At 43.2% G+C, this 13,605-nt stretch overlaps 1 protein-coding gene and 1 long non-coding RNA gene across 2 annotated transcripts in view; one reads left to right on the forward strand and one right to left on the reverse strand.

Moving 5' to 3' along the window:
* LOC147658195 (uncharacterized) overlaps positions 1 to 13,605 on the reverse strand; it is a 126,082-nt gene that overhangs the window by 110,717 nt on the left and 1,760 nt on the right. The window lies entirely within an intron of this gene.
* On the forward strand, positions 2,181 to 12,393 carry LOC105736048 (knirps-related protein). Its single transcript, XM_086904113.1, has 3 exons — positions 2,181 to 3,004; positions 8,094 to 8,171; positions 11,088 to 12,393. The coding sequence occupies exons 2-3, from the start codon at positions 8,094 to 8,096 to the stop codon at positions 12,249 to 12,251; spliced, it is 1,242 nt and encodes a 413-aa protein (XP_086760239.1). The 5' UTR covers positions 2,181 to 3,004; the 3' UTR covers positions 12,252 to 12,393.

Raw genomic sequence — 13,605 nt, forward strand, 5'->3', positions numbered from 1 at the left:
GAACGATCTAAATTTCCAAGCAAATATTTAGAAAAAGAAAGTAATACGTACATATTTCCTACAGACATATTATTCCTAGAATTAGTCATAAATATAGTCAGAATGAAACAAATAAAGTTTTTGCTTCACTTCAACTCGTAATATTTTGCGCTTATAAATGTTAAAAAATGCAATTAAAATATAAAATATTTACAGGAAATTTCAAAGATTATTTATTATTTACAAAATTTTCGTCAACGTATATCATGTTTAATATTCATAAAAAATTAAAAGCTAAATATTCGTGACGAATTTCTTTTAATTTCGTTTAAATATAATTATTAATCATAAAAGAACAAATATTAAAATTTCTTTTAATTTTTGTCTCTTTCACAAAATATTGCCGATTTGCTTCTAGTTAAACTTTATTTACAGAAAAAGTGATTTTACGAGTGTCTTATGTACCAGATAGTTAAATACTCCGATGTTAATATTAAATTTTACGATGTTTACGAATATTTTTTCAATTTTTAAGAGAGAGAGAGAGAGAGAGAGAGAGAAAAAAGGGTGGAAATAAAAACGATTATAGCGTGAGAAGTGATACGAAATATATTAATATCGTAGAAAAACGCTTGAGGGGATCGTTCTAATTATCATCTTGATAAGATACGTAATTAGTTAACTACGCCTAGGATGTGCAACTAGGAGAAGATAATCACTACAAAGGCGACACTGACCTACGAGAATTCCGGTGAAAACTAACAATTTTCGAAACGTGTTTTCTTTTGTCCCGGGATTGTTACGCAATCGAGCGGTATTTCGTGAAATTAAAATGGAAGAAATGAAAGGCGACGAGGAATGCGCGGATACCAAAGCATCTTTCATATATCACTAACACAGAAACCCCAAAGGTGTTATCGATCATTAAGATCTCTATGATCTACGAGCTGCCGTGGTTGGATCTTCAAGGACACGTGCAAAGAGAATCGTGTTACTCGGCACAAGTACAGGGTATTTCTTTTAAACTAATTTTAGCGACGAGCAACGCTATGAGTAATTGCGAATCGGTATCCCTCGGTATCTCGAGCGTGTTAAAAAAGGAAGGAGAAGAAGAAGAAGAAGAAAAACAAAAAAAAAAAAGAAAGAAAGAAAGAAAGGAACTTTAGTATGGGCAATATAAAGATGCAAGGTTAATCCGCAATTAAGCTCGTTTCTTTTCCCCTCCTTTAAAATGTTACATTCGAAGATAGTTTATGACAGCGTTTCCGCTATACCTTGTATTTCTTTCGACGTTGTCTCTCTTTCCTTTTTTTTTTTTTTTTTTTGCCTCCAATCTCGAAAAATAAATAAAAATGGTTTGCCAACGAACAAAAAAAAAAAAACATTGAACGTGATTTTGATTCAGCCTCGACACGATTCGATTCTTGCATAATCGATTATTAAAATCTTCCTCGATGTTTAAAAAAAAAAGAAACAAAAGAGAAATCAAAGTATATCGAAGCCTGAAAATAAATGAAATTAATATTAAAAATAAAATAATAAAAATAAGAGTAGAAATAAATATTCAGTAATAACGTCATTAACATTTATGACCCCTATTATCATACAAGCGACCTGCAATTATACATTCAATCAAAGCAAATAATACAAACAATAAACTTCAAATAAAAATACTTTCGGAATAAAAAAAATTTTACTCCATTTTGAGAAACAAGTTTTAAGAAATAAGAATCTTAAATTAAGAAAAGAAGATTGTATTCGAAATTGCGATGATTAGGATAGATATCCAGAGTAATTCGCAAAAATTCAAAATTCATCGGTATCGATATAATTTCTCGAACGAATCGAACGAAAACCCAGACTATTTAACTACTTAACCCGAAGGGAAGGGAAGGAAAGGAAATTGATTTAAGGGAAGGAAGAAGTGTTGGGAACGTTATCGATACCGTCAACTCGGGTGTGCAAAGCCGTGTATACGTCCAGCTCGGCTCTTCGAGAGGGTAGGAGGTCCGAGCAAAGGAGGAGAAAGAGAGGCGAGGAGAGGGATAGAGCGGTGAAGCCCCTCCCTTGTACCCCCTCCCCGTGGACCGAGCGGATCCCTCCGATCGTCCAGCAGGACCCCCCACCAAAGGTATACGAGAGGACCCGCGGCCCACCTGTGCCGCGGATGGACCCTGCACGCTTCTCCGCTGATCCGACGCACAGTGTGCCCATAAGGCCCATTCGATGTATACTTACGAGAGCGCACGAGCCTAGGCAGCGAGCGAGCGAGCGAACGAACGAACGAACGGAGCGGCCGACCGATCGAGCGAACGAAGTGGGACCGCAGAAAATAATTGGAGGTGGGGGCTGATTCAAGAATCGACGTGGACACCCTCGCCTTCCAAAGTCATTCACCTAACGGTCATCGCCGCGTCAAGAATCTTCTTCTTGTTCTTCTTCTTTTTCTTCTTCTTCTTCTTCTTCTTCTTCTTCTTCTTCTCTTCTTGCCACCTCTTCCGTTATCCGGTTGGACCCAATGGATACCGCGACAATGGTCCTATAATAGTGAATCGGGGAAACGGACACGAAGTTGGTACGATAGGTCGGGAATAGTGGACTCGGTTGTCACAGAATTATTTTATCAAAGGATCCGAGTGACGTTTCGGAGATCAACAGAGCTACTACTCGTGGACTAGCTCAATCGTTGACGATTATTAACAACGTGAATAATTGTTCTCAATTATGATCCCGTTTATTTGAATTTGTGTGCAATCAAGATTGAAAAATTGTCGTACGGTGACATTTGTTTTTTTTTTTTTTTTTGTTAGTGCTGTTGAGACACAGAGTGAACTCTTTGGGAAATTTCCATGGAACTTGTGCTTGATCCGACGCTTCAAGTGACTCCGTTCAATCAGTGATCGTTGGTGATTCTGTTCGTAACTGTTTCTAATATGTTGTGATGACAAAGTGTCGGATGCTGTACCTTATTTGAGGATCGCCCGTTCAATTTGATGAATCTCGTGCAGTGTTAATCTCGTCCAAGGTATGTGATCACTTGTCGACTCGCGATCGGTTGAAATCTGACAACTGGCAATTACGAGTTTCTTCATCGCGGTTTAATTCGAATTAATCGTATTAAACGCTGTTGCTGAACGGTTAATAAAAACAACACAGGATCGGACATTTTCGGACATTCTCTTCTTCTTCCTCCACGTTGTTTCGTCGTTCGTCTCGTCGTTTAGAAACGAATCGGTACGCCTACGAATCGAGCAGAAGAAGCGAAGGACGGAGGTGCGTTTCGTAATTCGAGCGCGTGCTTGTCGGTTCATTTCTTTGTCTTTGCTCGCGACACGAGAAAAAATCGCACGATTTCGACGATACCTAACCCGTTCCACATTGTCCAACTGTGGAGGAATGCGGTGTCTACTTGAAAAACTCATTCCTGACAAATCGATACAAATTATGACAGCTTTTAACGAACGATACTTTAACGATGCAATTACCCATTTAAAGAAAATAATTTTGATAAGACCCATTTTCTAATTCTCGTATGAAAACAAATTCGAAGTTTCGCTTGTCGAGTTGTCCCCCTGCATATTTAAAAATCGTTGCATTTTGATCTAATAATAATTTCCCTTAATTATTTAGATCACGATTGAAAAATCAATAAAACTGGATGCATCGAGTTTCTCCTGCATCCTTCATCCTTCCACGCTTCGTTCAGAAGCGTTTTATTAATTAATTTTCTTAACGAAATATCGTATCCAAAATATACGCTCGTCTCACATATTTTTGCAGTTACTGCATTCCTGCATAGTTGGTCGATATCCAGTGACACGATAAGGTCGACTCCGACGTTGAAGGCCTTCGGGCATTGTGATTAGGCTAATTATTCGATTCATTAGACGCTCCGCAACAAGATTATATCGCTTTACGATTTTAACGATCGAATATCATTCCTCCCCTTCTCGTGCATCGTTAAACTTGAAATTAGAGTGAAACGAAATTGTGACATGTGTCATTTGGAAACATTTCATAACGAGCTTCGCATTATGGCAGGACGAAATCCCGAGAGAGATTCAAAGACCGTGTTACGTGCGTTTCTGCCACGAGCATATTTGACAGCGATACAATAGAGCGATGCACAGCGCATTGCGCGATAGTTTGATAGAAATCTGAACAAGCCGAGTATCGAAGAGCGATGGAATAATAGCATCGGAAACAAACGGTCCATGTTGGATCGCGCGAAGGCCGATCGCCGCGTTGCGGAACGCCGTTTCATTTCGAAAGACCGGAAGTCACTCTCCGCAAACTGGATCGCGCCGCTTTTCGAAGATGAGAAGACGAAATAACGCTCGTCCAAATACGTTTCCTTCGAGAGGAATATATTTCTTCCTTCGACTATCCTCTCGACACAATACAATCGCGGATGAAAATTTAATGTCTCGTTTCGGAGAATACGTCATCGATACATTTTTGAAAAGAAGCGAGTTCAAGTGCAACTCGAAGAGGGGAAAAAAAAAAAAAAAAATGCGTGCGACAATGACCGTTACCGTTTATTTTATTACTTTTTATTTTATTAATATCCCTCCGATAATTGCAGCGACAAAAGCAGTAAAAAAGTGACCTGACCTACCCTCACCGATCCGTTCGGCAAGCTTCAACTAGTTTTAGTACTTTAAGGAAACAGAGGACGAGCCGTTTTTCACCAATAAAAACGTAAATAACGGTTTTCAGGAACCTTTTCCCTCCTTTTTTTCCTTTTTTTTTTTTACAAGCTCGAAGGTGAGGCTTAAAAATGAACATAAGGGACGCAAGTTTAAGGAAGGAAAGGAAGATTCGTAGTGTTGAGGTCGTATAATACAGGGGTGGGTCGTTCGGTCGTAAAGCGTAATATAGCGCAGAATCGTGGTCTGGAAAACGGAACTAAACTCATTTGCCGAGGCATGCGTCGTGGGAAAAAGGAAAATTCTACGCCCGTGCTTAGACGACGTGCCGCGACGAAAGTAACGAGGCGTCGGTCATTTAAAATAGTTCCGCTAAAACAACCGTGCGACGACTTTCACGCGCATGTAAATGAAGAAAAAATCCACCGATTCCTAAGAAACCGCAAGACCGATTGGACGGTTACGGTGTCGTCGTTTAATTAATGCGCGAGGCGGCGTAGATGGTGACTGGTCGCTTTTAGCAAAATCCTCGGTTGTGTACGTGTGCACGTCCGCGGCATAAGAGCGAAGCGGAAGAGCAGAGTGTGGTAGGTGGTTTTTATCGAGAAGGTCAGCTCTAGAAAGGAGGACAATCACCGAGAGCGCGGCAGCGTAGCAACTTGGATTGATCCCTTTGAATCGATCTTGAACAACGGTGTGCCAACTCGGTTGCACCTTCTCGTTCTGTGTCTTTCCGTGGAATCGAAACGATGATCGCCGCCACTTGGTGGCGGGAGAGCGCTGAAAGTTACGAGCCGCGCCAGCATTCGTTACGATTCTCACGGCTTCGATCGGCAACAGATCTCGTCACGATCCCCTTCCCCTCCTTCCCCTCGATGCTCTTGACGCGTTTCCAATACTCTTTTCCTCGCGAACGAAAATATGGAAATATTCGACACGATACACGATCGAATTCCTGGCCGATGAATGATTCTCCTCGTGACGCGTATAATAATCGTTTGAAGAAGAGGCGAACTTTCTTCTCTCCCCTTGCAACTCGTTCTTTCCCCTCGATCAATGGGAGAACGTTTTTTCTCCAGTATTATCAATCTTCCAACGAATCTCGTGTATTTTATTTGAAATAATTATCGTTCGTTAGGTACACACAGGTTCGTGTACAGCACGAGCAATTTCGTTAAGTAATTTCTGAACAGGATCTATCGACGCGGATACAAGCATAGCCGGGCTTAATTAATCAACAATTTTATTGTAGCAGCGGATAGGTCATAATTAAAAGTCATTTGTTGGAACATTAAATCATCTATCATTCTTTTCGAGTCGTGTATTATTCTGTTAAACTCGCAAGAACGGCCGTATCACCGCGCAGGCCGTATCCGTTGCGACACAACTTGGTAACAATATGGCTTAAACGTTGCAACCTCGCATCGAAACGTGAAACGTTCGAGTATGCAGGCACCCTCTGAATAGCTCACCGGATGCACACCTGCAATCAGTGCAGGTTGCGAGAGCTCGGGCGCATCGTCAAGTGTTACTCGACTCGAGAATCGAGACAATCATTTATTAATTAATGGCGCAAAACAATCATTCTGCCGAGCCCAATAGCATGGAAGAGAGATACCCTTTTTAAAATATCAACCAAGCCTGGAGGGGCTACATCTAATAAATAATACGTTATCGTTTAAACACTCGATTAAACGATCATCAAGTCGCTCCAAAATTTTATTTCTTCCAACAAGAATCGAACTAAAAGTCGAACAAAAATCTCGATCCGTCTTATTAATTAAACAAATTTATGATAAAATATAACGAGAACGTCATTCGTGAATCGACTCTTGATATTTTAATTGTCTCACCGTTTGTTTTATATTCTATTTATAAATATTTATAATTTTTCTTTTTCTTTCTTCTTTATCTTTTTTCGCGCAAGGAATCAATGGTTCGTTCGACGTAACACGTTTTTCCTGTTACAATTTTGACTTTCAAAAAAATCAGAGCACGATCTTCTTCGCAAAAGAACCTCACAAGCTGAAGATCTTCCAAATATAACGAATAACTCGAATAACTTGTCACATCTTTGTCCAGTCTCGCAGTGGTTGATCGATCTCGCGGGTGCAATAGTCGAGTGCAATCGTCGAGGTCCACCAGGCAAACCGCGACGATTGCCTCACGTGGATAGGCCAGTTTTTCCCCGCGATTCGAAAATGTTCTGTAGCAATACCGTTAGCACGAATCCAAGCGAGAAAGATCGAGGTAGAAAACGACCATTTGCATCCGTCCATCGGCCGGCTCATCCGATAAGAAGTGTATAAATTTCGTGCACAACGAGCGCGTTCGAAAGTCTTCGCCTCCTGGAAAGGAACGAAAGGAGAGGTATCCCGGTCTCTTAGGCTGAACGAGAAAAGAATCGAACGCGGAATTAAAAGTATGCGTAGGCACGTCGAGGCGTCGAGCGTCCGCGAATGAGAAGTGTCAACGACTGTGGGGTGTAGGTCAGGAAAGAGAGACTCCGTTGATCAAACAATCGATGTCTCTTCCATTAGCTGAGATTTACTTTCCCATTTAGCGACAGTCTGTCATGTATGAAAGTCGCCGCAGGAGACATGCCGCGAAGAACCTTCGGGCTACGTATGTGGGTCACTACTATTGTCCTATATTCCCTCTTCGACTTGGGTTCGTAATTCACTCTATGCACACTCTACGCTCTTAAAGAAAAAAGAAAAAAAAAAAAAAAGAAAGAAAGAAACGAAAAAAGAGAGAGAAAAAGAAAAGAAGAGCTGAACTCGAAAACTAGACACGAAGTTTCGTGTGGTGTGTTTAACGAAAATCGTTGAAAAAAATAAAGCGTCACCTAAAACGTTATGCAAATGCCTCGACGATTTACGAGCTAGAAAAAGATGGAGGGAATAAAAGCGACGAGGTGTGAAAACGAGACCGCGGCGGTGCCTCATTCCGTTTTCTGGACGAGCGGCCAAAGAAGGCGAAAGGAATTGGCTAGGTTAGACAGAGAGAGAGAGAGAGAGAGAGAGAGAGAGAGAGAGGATCGCTAATAAAGAACGAGAGAGAGGGAGGGCAGGGAAAAAAGCAAGTGCACGAGGGGTTTTCCGCTCGTTGAACGTAACACGCACCGCTTTGCCACGATCCAGCGATTCGCGCTAAAACCGGCGAATTACGCAACGAGCTTCTTCTCTTTCCCAATCGTGCGATCGGTTGTGGCCGCACGATAAGACTCGCATTGTGATTTTGTCGAACGTTTGAAATATAACTCGCGAGCGAGTTACGCGAGCGGGGACATCGATTTTGTTTTCCCCTTTTCGTTTCGTCATTTACCGTAACGGAAGCCAGTAATCGCAAGAATTGCGAATCCTTCCTTCCTTCGAGAGGGAAAAGAGCGCGTTCGAATTTCTTTTTCTATTCGAGTTTCAAGGGGGACGAATTCAGGAAAGAGAATTATCTTTTGTGTTGCAGATGAATCAACAGTGCAAGGTGTGCGGCGAACCCGCGGCAGGCTTCCACTTTGGCGCGTTCACCTGCGAGGGCTGCAAGGTGAGTCTTCTATGGATCATTGGACGATACGATACGGGTTTCTTGGAAATTTGAACGGTCGAGATAGCGATCAAGTTGGAACGGTAGAGCGATATTTCGTGTCGACATCGGGATAATTGAAAGGTCAAACATCGATCGGTAATTCGGTCCAAGTTTTAGTTTCGATTCGTTTCTCCTCGATGGAGGAATTTGTGCGTAGAGAGAGATCTGAAAGAAAGAAAAACTAATGGAATGGTTAAAAATTTTCCGATTGGTATTTTCTCTCTCTCTCTCTCTCTCTCTCCCTCTCCTTTTTCTGCACGTTCTGTTCACGGCGATCTTTTCCGCAGTTTCGCAAAGCTGAGAAACGGTGATCGCTTTCACGAGCCGCCTCGTGGCCGAGGTTAAACGTTTGACTAGGCATGCGTGTCAACGGGGGCCCCCCGAAAGTAACAGCGACCATGTTTGGTCGCCTGTGTAAAAGGAGAGCCGAATTTCTAACGCTCAAAGAGAGGAAGAGCGATCGAACTGATTTCTCCTGTTTAAAATGATCTACACGGTAACTTGGACGAATATTTCCTAGAATAATTATAACAAAATTACAATTCAAACGAATCACGGTAATATCTTTGAACTTTTATGTTTGGAATTATTGTGTAATTTTGTATTTCAATAGTAACAAGAAAGCGCGCGAGTATATTTCTATATAGAAATTTTCGAATAGGATGTTTGAACATTTAAAAAAATAATTTAAAGAATAACATGTACTCGTTTTCATAAAATAATTTAAATCTAAACTTGACTTTCGATCAATTTTCAAAATTCGAAAAATCGAAAAACAAGGATACGTTGAATATCCTTGAGAGAAAAATGAATAACCGCGCGAGTCGAGCGTAAAAGCAAACGTTGCCAGGGGAATAGTGAAGGCGCGTAGAGGGGAGGGGAGCTGACATGCTACGGTGGGCCTGAAAACGAAAATAACGAAACGAAACAATGTCGAGATGACGTAATCGTGAACTAGGGCGGAAACAATTGTGGCAGACAAGTGCGAAGCGCCGGAAGCACCGCCTCGAAGCCGCTCCGTGATCCGAACGAATTGACGAAACGCGCGTGCACGTGCTCAAACCTGAAACAATGTCTACCTTAGATCTGTCTCACGATCGAGAGATATATCTTTCCGTCCACGGTGAAAACTCGAAGAGCGCGCGCGACTTGCCACGGTCCTTGACGTTCCACAACGAGATCGATCGATATAGTCGACTAACGAGCGATTCGCGGACGTTATATCGTGCTAATGAAAAAGAAAAAGAGGAAAAAAGGAACAGAAAACAGGTGAAAACCGGCACAATGGTTCATTATCGTCGAAACTATTGAGAACGAATTTCAACCTCTGCCTCGTTCCTCTCCTCCACCTTTTTTCTTCTTCTTCTTCTTCTTCTTCTCTTCTTTTTTTCCGGAGCGTGAGTCAGAGATATCTACGTTTCGTTAGGCCACGAAAGTTCAGCCGTGTGGCGTAATTAGCCGGTCTATTTATCGGGCGGTTTTCGAAAGGAAACCGTAGGTAGCACGATCCGACTGTGGAAGGTTTTGACGATGAAAAGACGCTTTGCGGCACTTTGATGTGGTGCCCCGTTTGCATAACGCGAGGCGCGAGAGGGGAGCGTAATAACGGTAGCATTTTCTCGATTGTGTCATCTCTCTTCTGAAACGTCGCGTATATTCTCCCGCGGATTAGATCCCCTTGTTTCCTTGCCACGGACGAACCTTAGAATTAACCAGAGGACCTTAAACAACACCGACGATATTATACAATCCGGGACGTGGAATGACTGAATGTCAAACAAAACGCGTTCACCGTCTAAAGTACACAGATATATTTGCTTTGAGATGATGTAATTTAATCTCAGAATTAAAAAAAAACGAATTAAAAGAAAGGAAGTTTCGATCAAAAAAATCAAAGCCAATACCAAGATGAAAAATGATTACATGTTTCAAACACTTGTTATTATATATTATCCCTCGAATCTATCATTTGCTATTAATTCGTATATCAAAATTCATATATCCTAATCCTATAATTCTATAGCATATGATAAATAAAGGCAAGTGGAATACGGGCCGTGGGTCTCGGCGAAGCGCGCATCGGGACCACTGGGCCGCAGGAAGAGCTCGTTTTCAGAACAAACGAACCAGAAACGATTAATAATATAGCGTGCGTACGGGCAGAAAAAGCGAAAGTGCACATCGCGTTGCCTGTGTCTCTTTAAAGACTGATCATTAACTTCGAAGGACGAAATTTCTTATCGGGTTACGCAGGAAATCGTAGGTGTTTACCCCGCGTTTTAAATGCGTACGTTTGATTCGATATCTTGGAACGAGGTCTTAAATCGCCCGCGTTTCGTAAGACATACTTTGCCGTAGGTCTCTATCCGATATTTTTCATTCGAAATGGAAACTTTGGAATGTAATGGATCGGAACACGAGAGCTGTTTTTCGAGGTGTATCGAGCGAGCGTTGGAGAATCAGAAAAGAAAGAAAAGGGGGCCGACACGGAAAGGCAACAGTGTCGGAATCGTGAAATTGCACCATTTGGGCAATTAGCACGAGCACAGTAGGCCGCACGCGCCCACACCGACTGACTTCCCGCTGCACAACATGAATGAGACAACGAGAACGCACTATTACAACCGTCTAACAACTTTGCCATACTCATTACGAGCGGCACAATGCACGTTGCGGTAGAGATAGATCTCACAACGAATCTTTGACCTCTGAATTTGCATTTAAAGAGCATTCTAGATTTTGTTTCCCTTTGTAATCCTCAGCTGAAGCTTGATTCCTTTCGTCCACGTAATTAACGCGAATAAAAAAAATTACCATACCACGTTGATGCGTTATCGCATTATAATAACGAAATTTACTCCTTCTGTGTTTCAGTCCTTTTTCGGCAGATCCTACAATAATCTGAGCAGTATCTCCGAATGTAAGAATGGCGGGGAGTGCGTCATCAATAAAAAGAATCGGACAGCTTGCAAGGCCTGTCGTCTAAGGAAATGCCTGCTCGTGGGCATGTCGAAGTCAGGCTCGCGATATGGGCGTAGATCGAACTGGTTCAAAATTCACTGTCTACTGCAGGAACAACAACAGCAACAACAGCAACAGCAACAACACTACCAACAGACCCTGTCCAACCAACCGCTCACGCCACAGCGAAAACCAATGAGCCCGCCTATCGGACTCCACCCAGGTCAACGAAAGGACGACGTGCTGATGCTAGGTCTGGACGACTACAAGAACTCGACTTCCCCTAGCATCAGCTCCCCCGAATCGCACAACAGTGACAGCTCTGTGGAAATATCCGAAAGAAGAGCAGCCTTCTCGGGGCATCCAGGCTTCAGACCCCTGCATTCCCAGTTGCAACCCTCGGTCGCTGATCTTTCGGCCCTCAGCAAAGAAATGATGAGTTTACCCCTCGGTTTTCACCTAGGTGGCATGTCCCTGATTCCACCCGCCTTCCTACCACCGCCGAGTCTCACCATGTTCTCCCCCTATCATCTGTACGCGACGTCCCACGGAGCTTCCCATCCCTTGGTGCCCAACCATTCTTCGAATCTGCTTCGACACTCGCCCGTGATCGAGGACACGAGCAGTACGATCAGCACTGCAACTACAACCACTACCACGACGATAAGTATCGACAGCAAAGACTCGTGTGGAAACAATAACAACAACAATAACGACAGATACGCGCACAACAATAACGTGCAAACGAGGCAGGGTTCGAACGAAGAGATCGGAGAAACGTACACCAAACGATTCTATTTGGACGCGGTGTTGAAAAGTCAGAGAGCGCAGGAAGGTTCTACGGCGGCGTCTACGAAGGAACATTCCGAAAACGATTCACCGATATGTAGCCCGGGGTTGGAAACGGATTGTCCGCCCCCGCAAGATAATCCCATAGATCTGTCCATAAAGTCGGCCCCCACTTCCGTGACCGAGGAAACGGAAGAGGACGAAATCGACATGGAGAACGTGAGCGATCGAGACAGTCCCCCTCTGAAAAGGAAATCGGTGCCTATAGATCTAACAACGAGATCCTAGAGAAGGCAAGAAGATTTATATTTATACTCGTTCGATCGAAACATCGTTTGTCCGCTCAGAAAACAAACGGAATAATTGGATTTCGAGCGTAAGGAAAAGTAGTTAATCGATATGTCGGATTGCCAAATACGGCTCGTGAGAAAGGGACTCGTGATATCGTAATTAATTACGTTTCCCTTTCTCTCTACCCCCCCCCCCCACCCGGATCGTGTCAATCAGGAAGGCTCAGCGGGTGCTCGAATAATCGAGCAAGATTCCCAGAATCGTACATTATCTTTAATTGCGTTCCCGTAGTTCGAGCAAAAAATTAGCGGATAACTTTTGATCGAGCACGCGGAGACAAATCATTCGCGCCGAATAGTTAAACGCGCTCCAGCCTCGCAATTCCCGGCATAAATATCCGCGCCAGTTGGAAGAATGAAGGATTAACGTCTCAATTCCGGGTAATCACGGCGAGGATCGCGAGTCGCCGATCGATGGCTTGTTGCGCAAAAGCCAATCGACTTTAACGAGAGTCCTCCGCTTTAATTAACGAGCGCGCGCGCTCGTGCGGTAATCACGTAAGACGGAACGAGACGGAGATAGGGTGAGATGGTGCGGTGAGGAGAGAGATAAAGGGAGGCCAGACAACCGGCGTCTGACGCGTTTGCAGAAGCGGGAGAGCGACCACGGTGCAACCGTGGTGCATCGGTTGATAAACACGTCAAACTGCGGGGTGCACGTGTTCGGAACGTGCGTTACAAACCGGTGTACACGTGTAGAACGTTGCCAACCGCTTTATCTTACAAGCGTTCGACGCCTGCCAATGTAAACGCCTCCGTCGCTGCCGCTTTGCCACTTCTTCTCTCTGCTTTTGTCCCACGTCTATTTATTACATCCTTGCGGTTGAGGAATTTTCGATGATACGAGCATCGTAATCGCAAGAGAACCGTGCTCGCTGGATGTCCATGACGAATCCAACGAATGTAGCTTTGAGAGAAAAATTCGGTAAAATTCTCGCGCTTTTTTTTTTTCTTTCGAAGGATCTTGTTCTCGTTGAAATTGCGCGGACGATACTTTTCCAACCTTCGTTGGCCAATCCTAAATTCCTCGAACTGAGATTTGCTTTTATTAAGATGTTAAGTCATGTGTGCGATCCGAGTCGCTTGAAAAAATGCTTTTCAATTCCGCGGGATGCTCGTGTTTGATCGATCCTTGAGAGATCCGGATGCAAACGAGATATGACGATTTCGAGATAATAAAGAATACTATGTATCTGATCGTCTATAACCGTCCTTCAACCTTATAATCGTATGCATAAGGTATGATGTATGTAAATATCAAGCGGGAACGAAGGTATTTTTTTCGCGTTTCT

Source organism: Apis florea, unplaced genomic scaffold (assembly GCF_048593485.1).
Source record: "Apis florea isolate Af1SG1 unplaced genomic scaffold, ASM4859348v1 contig_2298_pilon, whole genome shotgun sequence".
Classification (NCBI taxonomy): domain Eukaryota; kingdom Metazoa; phylum Arthropoda; class Insecta; order Hymenoptera; family Apidae; genus Apis; species Apis florea.